General features: G+C 45.5%; 1 protein-coding gene across 4 annotated transcripts in view; it reads left to right on the top strand.

Moving 5' to 3' along the window:
- Window positions 1-24557, top strand: part of NECAB2 (N-terminal EF-hand calcium binding protein 2) — a 91069-nt gene that overhangs the window by 30888 nt on the left and 35624 nt on the right. For all 4 annotated transcript variants that reach the window (XM_032121581.1, XM_032121578.1, XM_032121577.1 and 1 more), the window contains exon 3: window positions 21236-21344. In XM_032121581.1, the coding sequence (XP_031977472.1) occupies window positions 21236-21344 (109 nt within the window). The remainder of the gene's footprint in view (window positions 1-21235; window positions 21345-24557) is intronic.

The raw sequence follows: 24557 nt of genomic DNA, 5'->3' as shown, positions 1-24557 counted from the left end.
CTTTTGCTGTAAAATCTGCAGCTAGAATATCAAACCTGACTTAAAGGAAAACTTAGAAAATCAGCTTTATTTAATATTTGGCCTCCTTCAGGTGTGCTTGCTGCCTGTGGTGCTTGCTGCCTTGTGTCTGTAAAATACCTTCAACCACACATTGGTCCTGGCTGCCCTTTGTGCCCAGCACTATCCCTTCTTGAGGCTGCTGAGCCTTTCTTTCCATTCTTTCTCAAAAATTCAGCTGCTGAGCAAAATCTATGGTAAAAGCCATTAACTGCTGTAACCTTCAAGGCTTCCTGGTATTTCTGCATTGGCAATAAATGGATTTGAACCTCAGAGTCAGTCAGATGCCCAAACATGCAGGCTTTCCCACTTTCATATTAGGCTACACCTCAGTCTATTAAAAACTTAGATGATGCTACTGACCTGAAGGGTCATCTTCCTGTGAGCACTGTCTGGGCAGAAGTATCAGCCCTTGGGTCTCTGCTGACCTCTGCTCTCTGCTGGACCACACTCAGAGTGCTCAGATGCAGAGGAGCAGACTAACTCAGAGCTTTTGCCTTGGAAACTACTCACCAGTCTGCCCCACACATGGATTTCCAGTCTGACCCATTAGCTGAGCCTTCTTGCTGTCTGTGTTTGTCCCTTTTAGAGGTTCAGACCTGCCTGCCCACAAGCATCTTCCTGTGGTTCATCGAACCTCTTGCCCTCAGGAGCTGTTGCTCCCTGTGCTCAGTAAGTGCTGATCTGGCAGGGCAAAGAGATGCCCGTGTTTGGGCTCTGCTCCACACACTGGGCAGTGGGGCAGGGTAGCTGTGTTCAGCCTTTAGGGTGGGTTCTGTGTGCGTGATGGAGCCTGTGCATTTCTACAGGCAGTGCTCTTTTCCTGCTCTATCCATTCTGTCTCTCAGCTCCTCCTTTCAGTTCCTTTAGTACAGAAGACAAACAGCAGCTGTGAGTGTCCCTGAGAGATGCAGGGAGGGGACATGGAGCAGGGGTTACTGCTTTAGCCTGGCAATTTGGGGCCGAGCACTTGATCTGGAGGGCAGCGTTTCCAAAGCCTCCTCTTGGCTTTGAAGCGAGCCAAGGTCTGACATGTGATACAACCCAAAGAAGGTGGAGTTTATTTTCTTCTTCTCTTTGTGGATTGGCAGGTGTGGGTTTTTCTTCTGCAAGCCCCATTAGAGGCTTCAGCTGGACAGGAGTAAACGGGGTATATTATTGTAAGAGATTTAATTATCATGTTGCAAATTGTGGAGGGTGGGAATAAGGGATCATGGTTTACCAAGGATACTTTTAAAAGCTGCTCAATTAGCTGAGAGAATTTTTAAAGATGTTTCTTTCCAGAGGCAAAGTTAAGAGATTTAATTGGGGGCTGCACAGCAAATGTGTGTACATGGCATGATGACAGCCAGCAAAGGGCACGATAAACACTTATGGAGCTATCACCTACTTGTAAACCCTACCCAAAAAATTTAAGTTTCATTGATAGTGCCTTAAAAGTGGTGCTTCTTGCCCTGTTTTTTCAGGAGCATGGGGATTGTTGACCTGGAGAGACACAGCTGTAGGTACCCTGACAGCCATTTTAGTTGAAACATTATATTCACATATTTTCCTTGGCCATGGGAATCTGCCCTGACATCTCTTCTGAGTTCATGACACAAATCCTGAACTGATTCCAGCTCCTCGTCTGGGCCAAGGGGTTGGGAACATCCCTACGGTCTGGCTCAGGTTAATGGGTAGCAAACATCAAAGGGGAGATAAAGGCAGCGTAGCTGGGCATGCTCAGGAGGTGACAGCCACGAGCACTTCATGGGTCTGCCAAGGTTTGGCTGCACCAGGAGCACCTGATACCTGTGGACAGGGACATAAACAGTGCAGGTTTGGTGGGGAATGGGGCATTCCCCTGCCACAGGGAAGCTTGTGGAGATGAGATGTAGCTGTGAGTGTTGGCCCAGCCTTACCCCAGTGTCGTGCTCCAATTTCAGGAGAGGAGGGTGTCTGCAGGAAGGTCTGTTCTGCATGGAAAGGGCTGCACTAGGGAAAGGGAAGGCTCTGGCTATAGTGGCAAGCCAGGGGAGAGATGGACACGGAGGATTTAACAATTTTTGATCTATCTCATTAATATCTCATCTTGCTGTATGTGGGAAACTTTTCAAAGTGGAGACAGAAAATCAGTATTTCTCCTGTTAATTATTTTCTTTGTTATTGTTTTGTTGGGTTTTGGTTTGGTGGTTTTTTTACAGATATGCAATTTTGAAGTGCTTGGAAAGGACTTCTGCAGCTTGACTGTGTATCATATCCTGGCAGATTAAACAGGTGCAGGCTTTGGGGACTCAGCTGATATGTGGCAGTGACCAAGGGACACAGCTTGTGTGTGGGAACAAGCTCTTAGGGTGGACATTTGCACTCTGAGTGTTGGGAGCTAAATCCTACAAAGAGTGGAGCCCCAACTGCCTTGCGTAGCTCTCCTCCTCACCAGGCAGTGTGCTCTGCTCTCACACATGACAGACAACGAGCTTTCTGCTTTCTTGTGCATCAGACTTTGATGCAGTTCTGTTTTGAGCCTTTTGATTAAATCCTTATGATATCTAGTTTCTCTGCTAGATGTCCATGTGAAGGATGTCAGCTGCTGTTCCCTGTGTTACTTTCCTGCTCTTCCATATTACCATCTCTCCTTCTCAACCGTGTCCCTTAGCAGGGGGATGAGGGCAGTGTGTGTGGGGCTCTGGAGCCAACAGTGCACTTCATGTACATGTACCATAACTGAGATTAGAAAAAGGCCTGGTGTTGTCCTGCTCCCTTGGTGGGAGTGTGTCGGTGCCACAAGTGTTCCCCAAGCTGCATTCAAAGGCATGGAGGGGCTGTGAGATGACTTTATGCAAAGGTTCAATTGGTCTTCAATGAATCTCCCTCAGGAGGGCTTGGGCACGACACTGCCTTGGTGGAGAGATGCTCCAGCCTGGATGTTTTACCCTGTTTTGAAGTGGAGCAGTGGTGTTGTTTGTGTGCTCCCAGCATGTTACTGAGGAGTGACAGGGTGCAGGGTGACAATACACACCCAGGTGGAGGTGACGAGCATGTGGGGCCTCCTTCAAATGCCTTTGCCACCACCACAGGCTTCTTGTGGGACCCACACCTCATATTATTTCTCTTGCTACACCGTCTAAATCTCACTAAGATGTTCTCTTGCTACTTCTCTTTCTTGGTGGCAGGGCTGTCCTATGTTTGCCTTCAAGTTTAATCCCTGGGAAGTTCCCTGGGGGGAAGTGGAGCAGATCCTTGGTGGGGGAAAAGCACTCTTTTTGCCTCTTTGTGTGCATGCTCTCCTCTGCTCTTGTTGCTGTGGGAACAAGGGACAGCACTGGGCTCTGGCATCCTTTTTAATTAGGTATCTTCTGCAGATCAGCTGTATTTATTGAAGATTTTTTATTATAGCTATTAAAATTAAATAAGGCAAAAATTGAATCCAGAACAAATACACTGCTGCAGGTTATCCTTATAATGTGCTAGCAATTTTTGCCAGACAATTGTGAGAAAATATGTTCTGGCAGCCTGTGTTCAGGCAATTGGCGAGGAACAGCTATAAATCATGTGTATCTTTTTCTTCCACTTATCTTCCTCGCTCTTTTAAAATACCAGATAACATACGTTGGAGAGAAGGGTGTATCTTACTGACTTGCAGTGGGGAAAGGCATATCTGAAGCTGAAACAATGATACATCCACAACTGTATCTCCCAGCAAGGATAATCTGATGGGCAGGAACAGCTAATCTTTTTTCATGGAGGCTGTGTTAGCAAAGAGTGAAAATGGATGTCCATGGACTGAGAAGCAGGAACCTGAGTGTCTTTGGTTTCATGGCTGGCTGGCTGGCTGCACCATGGGAAGGTGGTGTGTTGCTCTGGAAAAAGTCTGCAACACTCTCAGAAAGTTTTAGAGGAGGAAATAATTTTAAATTATTTTTTGAGTGGAACTTTCTTTTCTGTGACCCTGCTGCAGCCTCAGTGTAGAGGTGAAACCTGTCTGTGTCGGCCAAGTGCCACAGCCAAGCTGTGTGCCAGCTGCAAAGGATGATGCTCTGGCCACGCTCCTGCTGCCCCTCAGCAGAACTTTAAAGGGCTGGTAGAGCTGGGCTCAGGTTCAAGAAGCAACTCAGCCTGGGCTTGGGGTTTGGATCCAAGATCAGCTCACAATGCCAAGTTTCTGCCTTAATTGGATGCTGGTATTGGGGACCCCAGCCTGACAGGGTGCAGATGTCAGTGGCTCCAGCCCCTTGTTACTCATGGCTTTCTAACCTCAGTCTGTAAGAGCAGCCAGATTCTAAGATTTTGCTATAATTATCAGAGAGTGGCTTTTGGGTGCTTCTAGTGCTTGGCACATCCACATGGGGGTTCTTTTCCTTTTGCCTAAGTATTGACTCCAGGAGCCCACAGAACCTGTGCTTTAGGCACACAGTGCTTTGCTGTGTATTGTTCTGCTGTGCCAGCACCAAAGCACAGGCTTGTGCTTGGTCTGCTAATCAAAATAAGGGCACTGAGGCTTATTTTCCTTTCCAAAGGATTTTCTGTTCATTGTGGAGATGTTACTTTTCCAGCTGGCTGATTTGCTGGCTTTCGAACGTGCTACACTTTGTTAAGCAGGGCTGCTTTTCCTTCCTCGCCTTTGTAGTACCATCAGCTGCTTTCTTTTTTTTCTTCATACATCCCTCCCCACCTTCTAAAAAAGGTTGAACTAATACTGGCAAAATGTTCAAGATTTAACAAAATCTTTACCAGTGTATTCATATTAATAGGTTCCTCAGTATAGTATAGTATAGTAATAATAGTAATGATAGTAATAGTAATAATAATAATAATAATAATAATGATAATAATAATAATAAATGGGGCAATCTGCACCCTGGCAGGCAGGAGCAGCTGCAGAGCTGCCATGGCACCATGCTGCCACCCTCCTTGGCACCAGCACCATCTGCAGAGAGAAAATGTGCAACACTCATTAACCCTTGTGACATCCCCATGGGGTGGGATAAGAGGAAAGGAAGGATGGAGGGGCAGGAAGGGACCATTAATTAATCTGAAATATTTCTGTCTGGAAAGCTGAGTTATAGGAAGACACAGCTTGCCTGGCTGGGTTTCAAGCTGGAGACCAGAGGTAGGGAATGGGGAATGCACATCTGTCCCTGGGCTTTACGGAGCTCAGGCTTTGGCTATATGCAAACACATATTTGTTTGAATTGTCTTGCTATCCTTTTGTAGCTGGAGTGATAGTGGTATCAATTAATACACTTGGTACGTGTCAAACAGTGGGGGAAAAAAGTGTGTGCTATAAGTGGAAGTACTTGCATAAGACTGTAAAAACAAGATAAAATATTTATGTTTTTCAAAGAAAGGAACTAAACTTGTTTCCTCTCTCCTGCATCCTGTAATCTAGTTGTAGGAAACAGCACAGTTTAGATCTTGCAAAAGGTTTTCCTAAGCTGGAAATCAGAGGGGAAAATGGTTTTCTAGCATTTAAGTGGAGGAAGAATTAACTGAAAAGAAGTTATGAAAGTGGGGCTGTCCATAGTCAGGATTATTAAATCTTGCTATAACAGGAGTAGCATGAGAGAATGAGGTGCTAAATGCTGAAATCCCGGGGAGATGAAGGGGAAAGGAAAAACCAAGCAGTGGGAGATGCTCTTGCAGAGCACTGTCTGCAAAATTGGCTGGAGCAGGACACAGAGCCTTAAAACTTTTCAAACCCAATTGTTGCTTTCTAAATGAGGTGCCTGACATTTTAAAGGTCAGCAGCCAGGGAGAGGGTGACCGCTGTTCAGCAAATGCAACCCGACTGTGCTCGCTGCCTTGCTGTGCCCTTCACATCAGGGCTGGGGCTGCCTGATTGCCTGGGAAGACAATTTCTGTAGATGTTTCCTAAACGGACAGATTTGCAATACCCAAAAGAGGAAGGGTACCTGATACTTTTCCCATTTCCCATTTCTCCTCCCTCTAGGGGGCTAATAAGGGGGCAAGTGGGCAAAGAAAGACGGATGGGAGGTTGAGGTTGGATTCGGGTAGAGGAGACGGAAGAAGAGAGTGTCCATTGACACCGAGGCATCAGTTAACAGCAGACACTCCTGCCCTGCTGGCAGCTGGGGCCGTGGGGTGATGTGTCACCTGTGGCACCTCAGCATGTCCCTGCTCCATCCCAGCGGGGCGAGCCCTCTCCAGACACAGCACTCCCTGGCTGAAGGCTCAGGCTGCTCAGAGCAAAACTCAGCTGGGGACTGGCTACAGCTGAAGGAAAGATTAGCAGGACAAACAGATCCATGTTTTTTCAATATCAAAAGCCTTACACTCTGAATCACTGGAGCCACTCGCCCCCTTCCTGTGTGTGTTTTCTGAGAGCCCTGCACTGACCTGAGCAAATGTATTCATAGAGCAAGTGACTGGATAACCAAGGCAACATAAAAGAAAGCAGTTTTCTTATATTCATAAATCAGTACAGAACAGGACTGGGCCATTGCAGTACAGCCTGAGTAGGCTTTTTTTCTTTTTACCCTCTATCTTCTAGAATTTTAGTATTCAACTTTTAAGCCTGCAGTATGAATTTCTATGCTGGACTGCTAAACCTTTGAATTGTCAACATGCTGAGCATTTTGATCCTTTTATAAAACAAGAACGAGGATTAAATGTTTCTCACTGCACAGCTATTGCAGCAGCACTGGGTGCAGATTCACAGAGGCTGATCTTGCATCAGGAGCCATGTTGTTCTGTAGCACAGACATCCCGTGGGATTTGGGCAGGCAGGAAACCACCGAGCTGATTGTGAGCTTCATTCTGTCTGCAAAAGCACATCAGTGTGCTCCATGAGAGAGGCAAGGTATGGAATTAGCTTCCCTTTAATTAGGGTGGTCCTAGAAGGAAACAGCAAAAGTTGCATCATCTCCCACACCAAATGTCACCAAACCCTCAGTCAGATATATCCTCTGACCAGGCACCATGGCATGGCCTGACCAGCACCCTGACCCTCACTAACTCCGCTGGTTTTGCAATGACTGTTTTGTTTCCCAGCTCCTAGCTCATTATGTCCTTTTTTTGTGTGTGTGTCTGTAAATGAAACACAAATGTTCCAGGTTCACATGTGTACAAAGAGGCAAACAGGTCCCTCATGAGAGGGGGGCTAATTCCTGCTAAATTCACCCATAGCGCTGTGCACTGAACCAGAAAAAAATCCAACCTGTGCTAATAGTTTGGGAAGGCAGGAAATTTTAGTGGATTTCCTTCAGGCAAAGGACAGCCTGCAGAGATGTGTGCTCCTCCAAGGCTGTGACGATGCTTATCTGCTTTCTGGAAAGCTTTTTCATGGCAGGTTTGGCACTGACATGTGAGCTGGTAGTGTTGGGAGACAGAAAACCTCTCTGTAAACTGCTGCTTTGATGAAGCTCTCAGATGAGACTTTTCCTCCACCAGGATGCTTCTTTCTTCAAATGGGTCCAATCTCTGCTAATAAATCACCTCCTCCACATGAGGAGGGTTTGATCAAACATCACAGGAGATATCATCAAGGGCTAAACCTAGCATTTTCTATTCCATTACCTAAAGCTCATAACACTCAATGTATCAAAGAAGTACAGAGTTCCCTCAAGCATTTCTATCTCCAAGCCAGGCAACCCGCCATGAGCTGTCCATGTGCAGAGTGGATCCTGAGTTTTCTTTCTTGGTTGCTGGGTTATGTTTACTCCTGCTGTAGTACTCCTGTACTCCTGAGCAGAATAGAGCAGGGCTGTGCTCCCAACTTAGGGCTCCCCAGCTTTGGGAATAAAAGATGTTAGCAATTTGGGTTTCCTATGATTTGCTTCTATAGCATTTCCTGGCATGGCACTTGTGTGAAATCTAGATGCTGTTGGGTTTTGGTGGGAGGTTTTTTGGTGTTGTTTCTTTTTTTTAAAACTATAAAAAGATTCCAGTGATTTTGTTACCAGAGCCTGAGGAAGCAGAAGAGAACTCCAATGAGTGTGGTTTATCTTGTAAACTGTTATGCATAACCCTAAGTGCTGGAGGCCCTCAGTGCCACTGCTCTCCTGGGTAAATTTGGTTCTGCCAAAAGCAGATGGGTCATGCTTCACCCTAATGTCAGACAGCTTGTGTGTCTTGACTTCCATGGGCCACGTTGCTCTTTTTCTCCTCCTTCTGCACAATGCATTGGTTTCTCAGCTGCTTTTTCACACCAGCTGCCAGCGCTTCCCCCCTCTCCTCTCCAGACATCACCTTTGGGTTTCATAAGACCTTAAAGAGAAAAGAAGAGATGAGAGCAGCAGTTCCCTGTGCAGAGGCTGCAGACAGTGCTGTCCTGCTGGGTTTCAGCATGCCAATATGAGCAGTGTTCCCATGCAGTGGAGCACTTGGATCCGGGTTAAGCCTGGGTGGTGCCTTGGGGAAGTTTTGCATCACAAGGTTCTGCAGAAGGGTCTGGAAGCATCTCCCTGCACTGTCCATGTGCCTCTCCTTGGGATCTGTCTGATCCCAGGTTCTCAGTTATGCTGGGAAAGGCTGCGTGCTGCTCCAGGTCGCATGGCTGCAGCAGATGCTGCTGAGGTGGCGTGGAAAAATTGTGAATTCAGCAGACGTTAAGTAGCACACGGCATTAAAAATTCACAAAGACTTCTCCGAAACACTGTCTCCCAAAGAAGCATTTTAATGAGCTGCAGCAGGGCTGGGTGAGGGAGTATGGAGACCCTTCCCCAGCACTGTTAGGAAACAGTCCCATGCACAAGTCACCCCAGTGGTTTGTGCATTTGTGGTTCTCAATTTTCAGTGAAAAACTGCAGCAGAGGGTTTTTTCTGTTCTTTTCCTATTTAGAAACTCAGTGACAACTTGTTCAGGTTTGCTGTGGAAAAGCAGACTAAAAACTGAGAGGCTGTTGTCAGTGTTCAGGGGAAGATATAAGGATTAAACTGAAACAAAACTTGAAATACTTTAGGTCTGGGATTTTCAAATATTCCTTTGAAAGCTTTCTTTAAGAAGAGAAGAAAGATGACCCCATTTTTCCCTGGGGAAAAAAACCAAAAAAAACAACGACTTGTAGGCATTTTTGCAGTGGCTTTGTCCTTCAGATACCCTTTTTTTCCTCATCTTTGATTTAGCCAAATTAAAGCAGGCTGAGTTGAACCACAGAGCCCGCGGGTCAGTGGCTGGGATACTGAGGACGGAAGGAACTGATGGGAGATGCTGAGATGGGCAGGGGCCGGGGGGGCTTCACAGCAGGAGCCTTGAGTTGGCACACAAGTCTGCCTCTGCCTTTTGTGCTGGCGCCAGTGGGGCTTGCCTGCTTTTGCAGTTCAATCTGGGACAGAGCCCACGGAGCAGGCGCTGTGGGGATGCCCTGCCTTTCGCAGTGCGAGCCGTGACCTACTTGTGAAAGCGATGCCCGTGGGGTGTGGGTCGGGGGGGTTCTGCCGTGCAGCTCCTGCTGCAGTGATTCTTGTTCTTAATGTTTTCATCATTTGTTTGAATTTGTGTTTTTTCATTTGTACTTTATTCTCTACTACACAGGTCATTGCAGAAAAGACAGCAAAATACCTTATCTTTCTCCTCCCTTAACCAAAAAGCTGGATAAGAGTTCTGGGGGTTTTATAACCTAGTTTTGAAACAAACTACAAAAGCTAAACAGAGAAGATATTAATGCTGCAGCTTTGTTAAATGTAGAAATCTGTGATTAAAGAGGTGCTTGTTTAATTTGCTGGAGCAGAAAAAACATATTTAGATTTTGTTTCTTCTTTGCAATCTTTTCAGAGCAGATGTGCCTTCCCTGCAGGACTGCTCTGTTCTGTGCTGCTCAGATGCTTCGCTGGAGCAAAAGGATGGAAGAGTGTAGAAAAGATCTGCATTGTTTGCCTTAGAGATGTTAAATATTTCTGACAGGGCTGAGACACCCATCCTGCCCTGGACAAATAGCTGGAGACACTGAGCATAGGGCTTCCATTTTTGCTGCGAAAATAAACGGGAAATGCAGAAACTTATTAAGTGGAAGCATAAAAATAAGAGCAACTGTGGATTGAGTGAGGTTTGGCTTGGCTGCTCTCTCTGTGCAGCCATGGGGAGCCAGGACAGACCATGCTGGAGACTTGCAAGAGCACTCTGTGGGGAGGGACCACTTTGGCTCTCATTTATACTGGGTCCTGAAGGAAAGACTACCCCGAAAAAAGATTTAGCTATTGACAAAGAGATTTTTCAGAGAGGGACCATCAAACATGAGCAGTTGTTTTGTTTAGAGCCTGAAACTTTTTTTAACAGGGATTTTGAAACCACTGAGTTTCAAGAAATGAAACATTAGTGTTGCAGAAGGTCAGTGATGTAGGCTTACACCTGGACTTCACGGTTCAGGGGTTAACATCAGGAAGCAAGTAATTAATTACGCAGATTCTGCATTTGCTCTTCAAACACCTATTGAGCCCTGGCACAGGGAGCTGAATGTCCTGTATGCTGCAGATGATAAAGCAGTAGGGAAACTTCTTCTGCCTTTTGAGAATGCAAACGAGGAATCTGCTTTTCACGTCAGTTTAATTTGCTGTCTTCATCTCTGCACATCTTGTTAGCTGAATGGAAAACTGTTGATGCTGCCAGTGCAATCTGGATATTGTTCCATGGGGCTGCAGAAAGCAGTGAGTTTGTAGCTCTCTAATCTGCAGTAATTTGCTGCTAATTTGTCAACAGCCAACAGCTCCAGTGGCCACCACATGGAAACAGCCCCACTTCCTTCCTCTGGTCAGTGTTAGTGAAAGGTGACTTAGAGCACTGCTTCTCATCCATTGCAAGGGTTTTACTAAGCACAGGATAATGCTTATTTTACAAGGGGGAAACAAAATCACAGGAGAACTGTTGCAGTGACAGAACCCAGGTGAGTTTTCAGGTTTTCCCACAGCTCATTCCTGACATGCTACCATGCCACAGGGACCCAGCACAGTCATTGCACCCTGGGCACTGCTTCTGGCTGTGGTACTAAATCCTTCAGCTGGGCTGAAATGCAACTTCTGCTGTCAGAGATCAGGAAATCAAACTAGGTGTTATGTTTTATCTCTTGCAGTAGCCTTAGCTGAGCACTGTGCCTCCCTGGGTAGGGCAACAGCTGAAATGCTGCCCGTGGCTCCTGTCCAGGCTGTCCCTGGGAGAGGCTGCTGTTGTGGTGTGGCAGCAGTGATCCCCACAAGCAGCTCCCAGGGGCTGGTGGCAGTGATCCCCACGAGCAGCTCCCAGGGAGCTGGTGGCAGTGATCCCCACGAGCAGCTCCCAGGGAGCTGGTGGCAGTGATCTCCATGAGCTGCTCACGGAGCAGCCTCTGGCAGCATCACCAGGCTGTGCCCAGATCCAGTGTGGTGCTGCAAGCCCTGCCAAGAACAGCCTCAGCCCCAGAGAGGTTCTCTCCCTGCCATGCCCTGGCCACACCAGCACAACACTTTTGAGAGGTAACACCATGCATTTTCATGATTTTTTCCTCTTTTGCTCAAACACTTGCCTCTTCCTCATTTTGAAGCTGAATGCTGAGTATAATGAGCTGAAAATAGTGCAAACCCTGCCCTGGCCCTCTGAAATATTCATCTATCTGCACGTTAAAAAAAGCAAGTGAGAAGGCTGGTTAATGAGGAACAGAGGGGAATTAGGGCTGTTCGGTGTCTGTTTCTGAGCTTTCCAAGAAATCTGGATTTAATAGGCTGTTGCAGAGCTGGGGTGTACTGGAGTTGGGAGTGTTGGCTTCTGCTTCAGCTTGGTTGAAACTTCCTGATCAATCATCCCAGGTTTACTTTTTCTTTTGATGTTTCTGCTAAAATATAATGATTAAGTTTGAAAACTTTGGAGCTGGCAATATGCCTGGAGCTGATAGTTCACAAACGTTTCAGCTAGCACATTCCCACTCGGGCACAGAGCAGAACTACATACATTGCCTTTCTAAATCTGGGCTCTGAGTTTTCCTCAATCCAAAGAGAGGACATTAACTTGGCAGGGGAGGGTGTGAGGGCCCTGTATGGACTCCAGTGTGTTTTAGGAAAGCAGGAGGTTACTGTCAGTAAGTAATGGTGTTTCCCCACATGTCTTAAGATGAAGGACCTGCCATCTAAAATTTTCCTCTTTCTCTCTTTCCTGTTTGCCATGTATGTGCATCCACAGCTGCTTCTCAAGGAGTCTGAGAGCTGTATGAGCCCCATGGTCTGGGTTAGCTGCTGTCAGTGCACTGAGCTGTTCCTTAAACTCAGTGGGATACACAGAACATCCTCTGATCCAGCACCAGAGCTGCTCTGCACTTGCTGTGGCTGTTCCAGCAATTTCCTGAGAATATCAGTTGTGCTCTCCTGGTCTGTCTGGGTGCAGGAGGTAACTGTAGCTCCAGGCACTGCTTTCTAGCAAAATGAAGCTTTTGTCTGCCCACCTGGAGACAGAAATCAAATAAATAATGGAACCATAGAATGATTTGTGTTGGAAGAGACCTTAACGCTCATCTAGTTCCAATCCCCTGTCATGGCAGGGACACGTCCCACTAGACCAGGTTGCTCAAAGCCCTGTCCAGCCTTGCCTTGAACACTTCCAGAGATGGGAAGTGACCTGATAAGCTTCAGAAGTGGTATTTTGACTTGTCCCTACAGAGAAACCCAGGTTTTCCTCCTTGCTGCTGAAGGGCAGGCACTGGTGTGTGTATGTGACCTGTCCCCAGCCAGCCTGGGCAGAGGGGACTCTGGAAGATGTTACCCAGGGTAGCTTCTCAGAGGCTTTTTTTTGATATGGTGAAGGTCACTTGGAGTTTAGACAGGCATGAGCTCCCTCAGATCCCATATTATTCTTGTAGGAGACCTGAAGGACAGCACACCAAGTGCTGCAGTGGTTTTACATCTCTGCCCATCACCCCAAGATTTCTGCCTCTCAGCAGAAATCTCATCCAGTGGGCTGCATCTGGAGGATCACCATGGCATGGCAGGAGAAAGAGCCTTGCAGCAGCTTGAAACCATGCATAGCTTTTGATGTGTGAGTGGGGAATTGCAAAAAAGTCTCCCAAATAAACCCACTGCTCTACTTTGATGTGGCAGGGCTCAGGAGGAGATTTAAATATCTCTCCATGATTCCCAGGCCACCTCTATTTTGCACACAAAGAAATGCTTAACCTTGCAGGGAATTACGTATCACAATGCAGTTTGCTGATGGATAAAAACTAACTATTTTTTGCATAGGAAAAGAACAGCTGTGCTATTTAATAATGTAAGTATCCAAATATCAGTTTTTCCTCCTACTATTTATTTTATTGTATTTTTAATTGTCTGTAGTAATTCCTGTCCAGAATAGTTGTTTTTAGGGCACGGCAGGAGGCAGGTTCTGCTCTCTTTTAGCAAGGCTCCTGGTAATTTTGCCTTAAATGCAAGGAGGAAGTTTTGAAGTCAGGATTTACCACCTTGGGATGGTTGAAGCACAGAGTGATCTCATATTAACAACAAGCTGTGCTGTCTTTGTGTTTCATTTTCACTTTAGATCAAATATTTAGAGAGGCTGTTTGTAGCTTGTGGGCTTTGACTGGGGGTTTTGTATAGGAAAGGTTGCTGATGTTTTTTAAATCACAGAATAACTAAGGTTGGAAAAGCCCCCTAAGACCATAGAGTGCCCCTGGGGTCTATCACTATGTTCCCGAATGCCACACCTACAAGTCTGTTAAATACCTTCATAGGTGGTGATCCCACCACTTTCCTGGGCAGCCTGTTCCAGTGCTTGACCATCCTTTCAGTGAAGAAATTTTTCCTAATATCCAATCTGCACAACTTTTTTCAGGAAGGTGACTGAAGATGGGGTCTGCAGCAAGGCTCCCTGAGCAATAAACAGGAAGTTTGGGGATCAAATAGTAGGGATCAAAGGTTGACAGTGTTGCAACCACTTCTTTCTTCCAGTCTCCTCTAAAACATAAATTTTTATTTTGTATAGCTGTGTCTACAATGTCTTACATGTTACACCTAAGGGTTCAAATAAAAAAAGAAGTTGGGAAGCGTGGGGAGGGGAGATACTGAAGGCACTTCAATGAAGAAGGAAGTAGATGTTCAGGATGATAGAGAGGGTGAGACTGAGTAACAATGGAGAGAGCAAGACAGGTGTTTGGACATGTGGAGAGCCAAAGTCTTTGGGAGAGAGAATGAGGCTGTTTGGGCCAGGAGATTGCGAGCTCTGCACAGCAACTTTCTGCTTTGCTGTGCTGGCCTGTCCTTGTGTAACTCACAGGGCAAAGACTTTAAATGAGTAAATAAATCCGAGGTGCTAAAAAGCCATGGTTGTTCAAAGTCAGCCATCCATTTAATAGCACCCAATATAAAAAGGCAGTGTCAGGTCAACCAAGATGAAAAATAACTGAGATGCAGTGGCAGTTGTATGTCTGGAGCTAAGCTGGGTCTGCTGATGACTGCAACATCTTGGAAACAGAGATTTCCTGATGGGGGAGAGTGAAGGAACAGAGGTGAAGGTATGTCCCCAAACCCTTCAGCAACAACTAGAACAGCAGTGTGTTGTCAGCATTATTCTCATACTAAATCCAAAGTACAGCACTGTACCAGCCTCTAGGAAGAAAAGTAACTCTATCCCAAACAAAACCAGGACACTTTATTTATGTATTTATTTAAGGTTATATATTTATGGTATTTAGCCCAGAGGTCTGCTTTGTGCTACGACACTGACCTTGGTGCACAGCCATCCAGGGTGCCTCCCCTCCAGCCCCTCTTGGCTGCCCAGGCTGGAGCTCAAGGAACCCATTGAGAATTCACCTATTGCCTCTCAAAATGAATTCTTTGCCACGACGTTGCTTGCTGCAAGCTCTGGTTTCCTTTCCTGAGCCTTTTCCCACTGCTCTGCCCTGAGCCAGACCAACATGTTTGTGTGCACAGGGTCCCAGGGCTCAGATCACCTGCATTCTGCATGAATAATTGCAGAGCTGCAGCACGTGGAGGGGCTGACTCAGTGCTTTCCTTGTGCCACTACAGATGTGAAGCAAATGCATTGAGATCAGCTGTTGACAGTAATTTTCTTTTTAAACTGCAAGCAAATAACTTGGATAGTGAGAGGAAAACTGAAACAGGTTACCTCCAGTTTTCTGGAGGAAAATGGTGCATGGAGAAAACTTTGTGGACTACAGGCATTTCTGGCTGAATCCTCTTGTAACTGTTTAGGTGATTTTTGCTATAACCTCTACTAAGCAGCACTTGCATTGGTCCTGGCCAGGCTACTTACACCCTGAGGAAGTCTAACTCCAGCACTTAATTTGTAAACAGCTGGGAATTTTTTTGGAAGGCATTCCTAGATACCTGTGATAAAACGTCCAAATTCAATGTAATGGGTAACTACAGAAAAGAACCCCCCACATTTAAATCAGGTCATTACAGCAGGGTGAGAATTATGTGGGAAACTGAAAAAAGTACAGTCTTCACAAAAGATAGTGGGAGAAAATGTGCTATATCACTCCTGCATATCTCCCTACCTACCAGCTTACATTTGACAACTATCTATAGCTGCCATTAAAAATAATTTCAAAATTGCTTCTAACTCTAGGATGACAAAAGGCTTGATTTCATGATAAAAGCTGAGCAGTTTGGGGAAAATTCTGACATGCTAATGGACATTGCTTAATGCCCAGACTATTTCTGATGGGAATGAGGTTCAGTTTTCTGACTACAATGAAAATCCCATTTTTCTCCAGTCCAAATCCTACAGGGAAGATTCCCAGCCATTGTCTGCTTGGTGCATGCACCATTACCCATTGCCCTAGACAAGAACCAGGCTTTATGTCATTCCTCACTCTCTTAAACTGACTGATGTGGTAATTTTGAAATGAAAGTCGCTTTTCCCCTATTTTAATGGAAATGGAAAGGCTAATCCTGTCACAAAAAGGATTCTCAGTCCTTCTATCAAGTGCCCCATCCAGGCATAGAAAGGAAAGATGTTCTGGGAAGATAAAAATCCCAAAGGTTTTTATTAACACATGGCACAAAGATGGTGATGCTGGAAGCAGGGCAGCACGTGGCATTTGCCAGTGAGCTTGGGTGAGTGTGCCCAGCCTGCCCCAGAGTGAGGAGCACTGGGGGTTGTGCCCGTGGGAGCTGTCGTGGGGTCACTGGCAGAAGATGGAAGACACCACCTCAAACCTGTGTTAATGGCAAGAAGGTGAAGGAGGGGATCATGCCCAGTACACACAAAAGCATTGATCAAGTGTTTCTCAGTGAGCTGAGAAAGCAAAACCCCAGACCCCATAGTTCAATCCCTTGCTTTGTCTGTATGTGAAACTGTCTTCTGTGCCAGCCTTGGCATTCCTGTGCCAGCATCCCCCAAGAGGTGTCACCAGCACTCCCAGCTGGCATTAGAAATGCACAGGAGTACTCCAAATAGAGATTATCTGCTATGTTGGAAATCTGTCTCTCAGGGTACCTGTTCAGATCACTTGGTGTGGTACTGACCCGTGTGAAAACAGCTGTGCTGGGCATTAGTTAAGTTTCAAAATTTTGGAGTCATTCTGTAAATTTCTTTCACTAGAAAATTACTGTAATTGTAGTAATTCCTTGTAATGATGTGTGGTACATCTCATTAGCAAAGCCACTTGCAGGGGCTCTCTTCCAGTGGCAATGGCATCGTCCTTGTGTGGAGCCACCCAAACATGGGCTGTGCTGCTCCTGTGGTTCTGCAGCTTCAGCCAGGTCTGGAGGTGAATCACCAGCCCTGCTTCCAACTAAATGATATTGCCCCCATCAGAACTCTGTGAGGCTGGAATTAAAGTGGGTGGATAATATTTTGTTGGCTGCTACGTGCCTGAGCAAGTGGCGAGGAGCTGCAGATGATTTTTGGACGGGGCTGGCTGATGCAGAGAACGCACCCCTTCTTAGCCCAGTGGAAAGGTTCATCACAGATCAGATCTGTGGGCCTGGAGGTAATTTTTCCTAACAGCCCAGGATGGAAGCTGAAGCCCATATTCCCCTTTGTTTTAATGAATAAAGTCTGTCCTCCTGGCTTCCGAGGGGGCTGGATGAAAGCTTCAGGGTAGAAGCCAATTCCTGTTCTTGCTGGCTCATGTATCTGCACAGGCATACCCCCAAAAAAGAAGAAAAAAATAGAGTTATCATTTTTATTCACAGGCTACAATAAAATCCAATTTACTTACCCATAGCTCATGGGCACTTGCAAGTAAGCGAAGCTTAGAGCATTTTAGAACTCGCAGAGAAGTAAAAGTAAGTAATGAAGTATATTCATAATAATAGCTAGAAAATATATTCATAATATATCTGGAAAATATATGAGCAGTCTCAAACTCATGTAATTGAAAACAGATTTAGCAAACTCAGGCTCAGAACAGTGACCTTATTTTGTAGCTGCTTTAAGCTATTTGTATCACTGAGTGAATTTCCAGAAACTCAGCCATCAGATTTCCTATACCTTGGACAATTTATGATCTCAGTTTGATTTTTCCCTGGGCTGTGTTAGCGGGTGAGAACAGCTTGATTGTGTGAGTCGGAAGGTGTAAAAGCTACTTCTGGACTCCTCACATTTTCATGATGGCAAATGGAGATATAATAACATCCCAGTTGGGGCTTTCTGATGTTCTCTCTTATGTCCTTCTCTCTTCAGTTACTTTTAACTTTGATAGCTCTGTTGGGCTGGCAATTTGCTTTGGTCTTTGCCTGTGATTGAATTATTTTGAAAAGCTGGGGTAAAATGAAGATTGCTCTCTTAGGAAGAAATGATGGCAGGATAGCTGTGGCCTGATTATCTCTTTTCTCAGCCGATCAGTGCGGGGGAGGCAATTTCTAGTTAGTGGCACTTGTCCTTGCTGGCAGCTAGGTGTTAACTTCAAGCACTGGGTTTAAAGGGGAGGGAGGTAGTCAGTGGAAATAGGTTGTCCACCTTTTGTATGGTTGTCCAGATAAAAAAGTCACAAATATTTGTGTAGATCTAGATCTCTGGATTTTAAGATCTTTACAATCTAGATCTCTTTGAGATCTCTAGATCTTAAAAATGATGGAAACTCTATTTGGTCTAGTGAGTTTTGGTGAAGAATCTCAATTTTTCTATCATGCTTCCTATCAAAAGTTGCTCCCAAGGGCTGAAAGGTCCCAGACAAGCTCTACAGGGCAGGGTGTGGGTGAGGCTGAACCGTACAATTGAGGCTCTGGTACAGCCCCTGCCTGTCCATCTGGAGAATTTGTACCTTTTGAGCCCAGCAGCTTTCAGCAAAAAGCTGCTTTCTGGAAGTCTTATCCATTCTCTACTGGGTGCACACACTTCTGCTGTCAGAAAAAGCTGTGACTGTCCTGATAAGGCTCCTCCTGGACCACAGTGTCCCATCAGCTCTTACTTATCACAGCGACTGCCAGCCAGGGGACCTGGTGTTGGTGGCATTGTGGTCAACCCTCCTTGCCCAGGGTTTTTTAACAGTTTAATTTGAACTGGCAAATCCCAGCCCAGTCTGCTTCCTCTTATCACCCCGAGTTCCCTGAAGGCATCTTTGCTTGCTGGGCTCCAGAAACCCAGGCTCTCAGGCTGTTCCACAATTATAGATATGCAGCTCAAGGATTATCTCGTTACTCAGAAAGGCTTTTGCTTTGTGTGTTTGCAGACAAGTATTCCAGTTTGTATTAAATGACAATCAGCTTTAAGCTGACTGGTACTTGGTGCTGGTGGTTCGGGGGGGGAATGAAAGTCCTGAGCACTGCTTGCAAATAAAATTGGTACTTTTATTCAGATTCTGTGGGGTCAGAATACTTTTATTCAAGCAGTTCTGTGGGGTCTCTAGACAATAAAAATTAGATAAAAGTCACTGTCATCTCCTTCTTCCTCTAGATCCTTAAATCATCCTCTTTTTTCATTACTTTGGGCTGTTAAATGCCAACAAAAATTCAGTGTGTGTTGGTTTCCAGTGATCTGACATGTCATGGTAGTTGGTATCTGTTCTACCTGTTCTTTCTGGAGGCTCTGAGATAGGAGTCAGAGCAGTGTTTTGGCACAGATTTTAAACACAGACATTTCAGAGGCTGCAGCAAAAATGTGTCCTGGAGCGTACTACTCAAAAAAACCCTCAAAAAACCCAGACCAAAACAAATCAAGCCAGAGTAAAATGAAAGACCGGAGTTATAAGATATAAACTAGATAAAGGCCATGGATTTTTTGCCTTAAACTTAGAAACACCTTTTTTTCAGAGTTAAGCAAACTGTAAATTCAGATCAAAGTTCTCTCCTGAAAAAATACCCACTTCACCTTACAGTTTCTCTTTCCCAGTAAGTTGATTTATGTGACTTTTCTGGGAATTTATTTCTGCCTGCCCTCTGTGTGGAAGGACAGTTTGAAGGTGAACAGTTGCTAATTTATGGTTTACAGGTAAAATGTTCCACATATAAAGAATTGTTTAGCCCTTGTGGGATAGAAATGCTGCCATCCTTTTGATCTTGGTGTTTGAAGATGAGCATTCATTGCCAGTCAGGATCAGAAGAAACCAAACCTTGATCTTGGCTGGGATACTGCATAAATAGGAGCACTGAGGGGGAAGAGCTTCTTATCCAGTTCTGCAATATGAAGAGGTGGAGATGGGTGGTGTGGAGGGGGCTCCTGCTCTGGACAGTCTTTTTATCTCCTTTGGGGAAAGAATCTCACCACTGGGTTAATCTCCAGGTGACACAGGTGGGATGCTTCAAGCAGTAGGTTCCTGCTGAAGTACAGGTGCTTTAGTGTTCTGTAATCAGAAACAGAGAGCAGATTTGGGACCCATTCCCTGAGCTGTGCATTGGTATTCTGCACCCTGCCTGCTGCAAAGAGGTCACATTTTGGGGAAGGAGTGCAGAAAAACAATAAAGGCAGCTGGACCCTTTCTGCAGCCATTGTGGTGCTCTGGAAGTGGTGCCCTCTTCACCCAGGGCTGCTGTAGACTTTGTTCTCCTGCTGTGTTCCTTTCATAATTGCCAATTAAATGGGCATCTTAGACTCAGTTTATCATTGTTCTAAATTTGTCTATGCCAGGCAAGGGAAACTGGGTTAGCATTTGGCAATGCAGGTATGTTTAAAGAGCAGCAGACTTACTTTGGGGAAGAAATATTGATGTGTATGTGGAGAGTTGGCTGATTTTGTCCTCTAGCATCATTTCCTGAAAAAGAAACAACAGGGTTTATTATTGATTTGATTAAATAATAAATGATACATTGTCCTAGCACAAAGTAGGCAGCATTTCCAGTCTGTGACTCTTCTGTGGATGTGAATGGAAAGATTTTAAATAATATGTGACCTGGGGTAGTCATTCCCCCCCAGGCGCTGCTGCACACCAGGGTCTGGCGTCAGCAGCTTGGACAAGAAATGATAAATTAAAGTTTCTTTAGAGCTTCTTTTGTCTCCCTCCTGTTGCTTTATTGCTGAACTTCACAGGAGCCTTCTCACAGCCAGCTCTGTGCCTGTCCACAGTGCTTGGTAGCTGCTGTTTAACATTTCTGTCCAGAGCAGGGAGATGGACTGTGCTGGAGAGGATGCAGCTGGATGGAGATGGCAAAAGATACTGCTGGGTCTGTTATAATTCCAGCCCAGGGTCTTTTCCTATCTGTTAAATGTCCCTTAATGAGTGTCCTGTGTCATTTGAGCATAGGGTAGACAAAACACTCCATAATGTCTTAAATGTAATTCAGTTTTAGGATGAAGCTTAACAGTTTTTCCTCTTTAGGTTTGAGCCAGGCTTTGGCTTAATAGCCCAATTAGTTGCCAGTGGCCAGTGTATCCATACCCAGGAGCACCTTCATCTGGCCCTGGCTCAGCCAGAGCTGCAGGGTCCCACCCTGAGACCCGCTGCCTCCAGGCAGCAACTGACAGAACGAGAGGACACAGTCTTAAACTGCCCCAGGGGAAATATGGGTTGGATATTAGGAATAAGTTTTTCACAGTAAGAGTGGTTAAATACTGGAATCGTCTGCCCGGGGAGGTGGTGGAGTCACCATCCCCGGATGTGTTTAAAAAAAGATTGGATGTGGCACTCAGTGCCATGGTTTAGTTGAGGTGGTGTTAGGGCATGGGTTGGACTCGGTGATCTTGAAGGTCTCTTCCAACTGGTGATTGTATGATTCTGTGACTCTGTAAGATCTGCACTGGTTGAGGGCCAGTTTTGCAGAAGCATTTGGAGATAATTTTGGTGTAAATCCTTAAATCTGTAAATAACTCTTGATTTTCAGCCTTTTCCCCCTCACTTTACTTGTCCCCTTTCCCTAATGGCAGCTGTGTCACTGTTTGCAGATGATGGGAAGCTGTCCCTGGAGGAGTTCCAGGCCTTCTTTTCTGATGGGACACTCAACGAAGAAGAACTTGAGAAGCTCTTTCATGCCATTGACTCAGACAACACTAAGTAAGTTCCCTGTGCTGACACCCTTCCATTTCACAGAGTGTGGATCATGGCAGGGGTGTGCAGCAGCCATGCTGTGCTTCTCTGGAGAGCTGAGCTCTGCACGGGCTGCGGGGGTGCAACTTGCTTTGCAAAACTTTGCAAAATCTCTGTTTCTGCTTGGTTCGTGTCTCATCCTGACAGCCATTATGACTTCTTTTGTCTTGGTGGTTTTTTCAGGCCATTTCCTTTAGTGAAACCTGACCTTTACAGCATCTGAAGCTATTCTTAGTTTGATGTGGGCATTTAAATACCTCTTTAACTTTTTCACTTTATCTAAAAGCTTTGCTGTGCTATAAAAGGCAATGGTGTGAATCTCTCTAAGCACAGACCTGTCCTGCCTCTTTGTGATGTCTCTGTATCCCCTGCACCTGGACCATGCCTACTTCACCTCCAATCCAAAAAAACCCTGGAAAGCAGTGATTGTTCTAGCACTTAAAGAAACGAGCCCCTTTACCTTCAAGGTGAGATGTTGATCCAAGTTGTGGATGCTTTGCCCCTGCTCTGCTCCCCACAGCCCAAGGTGGCTGTTCTGGCCACACAAAGCCTGGCCAAGGCAGTGAGGGCTGGACCCAGGAGCACAGTCAGCGTTGTGGCTACAACAGCAGCAGGGAAAAATGATGGCAGAGGAGGGCTCTAGGTGTGCCTTTAGTTTGACATGACATCACAGTTGAAGCTTAAATATGGCACCTGACTGCTCTCCATGAGCATCAAGCTTCTGCAGGCTGTGCCAGGCTGTCAAACTGAGCTGACAGACTCGTTAGCAGCTGATGTTTTCTTCCCCTCCCTGTCCTGGCTGTTTCTCCCTCAGTGCTCCCTCTGCCTGCCTTTGCCTTTGGTGGGGTCTGAGGTGTTTGTGAGCTCCCTGACAGTGTCTGGTGCCAGCAGCATTTGGGATCAGCCTGAAGCCATGGTTTTCCAGTAGGAGACTGCCAGCAGGCAACAGCAGCACTGGGCACCAGCACAAAGGGCACAACCCACTGGTGGCTTTTCCCTTTCCAAGTGGAATCTGTCTTCAAAAGCCTGAGTGGTTTTATCTATTTGAAAATAAAAGTAAAAAACATCTTTGAGTCATAGTCTAGTGTGACTCCTATTCCTCTGGAGAGAAAAAAATCTGTCCAAAAAGCAGAAGAAAAGAGAATCCAATTTTAAATGAGAAGTCTTAAAGCAAGTGCTTGAAAAATAATAATCTGGTTAATTCTGAAGCCTTCTGACAGCAGGGAGATGGAGTTTTGCCCATGTGAGTGGTGCTTTTTTTGCCACCCATCCAAAAAATCCCCTGGAAAGCAGTGACTCTGCTGGAGGGCACTGGCACCTAAGCAGCAGCTGTAAAACTCATCAACACAGTACAGGGACTGCTGAAGAATTTCCAAGAGCAAAGTAAATGTGAAGTTTCTCAAAATCATATCTTTTCAATGTGTGTACTTCCCAAAGTTTATTCCAAGGTCAGAAATACTGAAGACCAGCTTGATACTTACCTTCCCCTGAACCAAAGAAAGTTTAGTGATTTTATTACTAAAACTATCTGGGAAGGATCTGTCCTTTCTAAAGGCTCTTCTTCCAGCTCCAGGTGATGTTCCCAGGTGAACTCTCAGTAGACTCTGGGACTTGGGTGCTCACCTGCCTCTGTACTGAAATAATTTATAATTTATAGCATTGCCTGAGTCTGCCAATGCCCACATGGCCTTTAGAAGGAAGCAGAGGGTTGATGTGCAATCCAGGGCACGTGGGGGTGAGTGTGGGGATATTTCTTCTGGTCTTTTTGAAACAGGAAATTGGATTGCAGCCCATTTTTTGCTTGGGAATTGTAGGGAATTTGCAGCTTGCTCCAAGCCTTAGTAAGGGATGTCTCCTAAACTGGACAGAGAGAAAATGTGTTATTTGTAAATGCCATGCAGCAGTGCTGTTGGCAAGGGGTCTCGTTGAGCAGTTCCCAAGCGTGACAAGAGCTCCCACGATTTGGTAGGATTTGTCTTTAGCCAAGCTGCCTTGATACAGTCATCAATACCTGTTAGGGACTGATACTTGCAGAGAGCAGCAGACCATCTGCTGTTCTTGGCTGGAAGGAAAAGCAACGAGTTGGTCACGCTTCCAAGTTAAATCCTTGCATGAATTGGCACTTGTTTATTGATTTAGAAAGCATAGACATCTATAGCAAATTTATCAAGTTGGGGAAGGAAAGTATTCCTTGTTTTTAATCTGCAAGAGCTGTCTCAGTCTCCAGAAAACCTATTCAGAGCCAGGCTTCCTTCTTCAAAATTGTTTTTTACTATGAACTGAGTAGTTTGCTTGACTGCAGTCCTGCGTCCAGTACAGTCCTTCAAGTCCAAGTCATGTGTGCTCTTCACCTTGCTGTGTCTTTTGTTACCCTCACAGTAAATTGCCAGGTCTGTGGGAGCTTGGGCAGGGGGGATGCTGCCTCCAGCAAGCCCAGGCACTGCTGTCGCTGTGCAAGAGAAGTGGAGTGCAGCCTTCATTTTTCCATTTTACAGGGGAACGTAAGAACAATATCAACTTTATCTTTCTCAAAGGCTGTTTGAATTACAGTTTTTGCTATTTGATAGAAATTTGTTTATTTTTAATTTTTTTGATACTCTCTTTTATCTCCCCATTTTTCTCATATTGGCCATTGTGTTTGTTTAGTGTGCAAAACAAAGTTTGTTTATTGAGATTACATTACAGCAAGAGTAGAAAATGAAGAAAATTATGTTCCTGCTGATTATTAGTAATTGCTGCTACCAGCCAATTACAAAATGTTGATTCAATTTCCTGGAGTATTTTTAGAAGCAGAGAGCTGCCTTGTGGGAGTAGAGAAAATGAATGTCTGTACCAGTTTCTTAACTGGGATTAGCTGGGGAGACAGTGGGAAAGAGAAAAGCTGGGCAGAGGAGTGGGAGGATGAGGTGGGTTATGGGTGAAGGAGTAGCTATGCTGCTCTGCAGAGTCAGTGCTGAGGTGCTGTGGCTGGAGGAGTCTGTGCTTCAATCCCGGCATCCTAGAGCCCAGAGAGACATCACACTGACAGCAGGGTGTACTTAGGAGGATGCTGAACTGAAAAGAGAGATTCCAAAATAACCCAGCAGCGTTAATGAGCTTCCTCCTTTCTTCTTGACTGCCTGGGAAGTGCCTCTAGGGGATTGATGGTGTGGGACGCTGGGCACGGGCTTCAAAGCCCCA

This window comes from Corvus moneduloides, chromosome 12 (genome assembly GCF_009650955.1).
Source record: "Corvus moneduloides isolate bCorMon1 chromosome 12, bCorMon1.pri, whole genome shotgun sequence".
Lineage (NCBI taxonomy): Eukaryota > Metazoa > Chordata > Aves > Passeriformes > Corvidae > Corvus > Corvus moneduloides.
The sequence above is the reverse complement of the archived record's forward strand: the minus strand, read 5'-3'. Positions and strand labels throughout refer to the sequence as shown.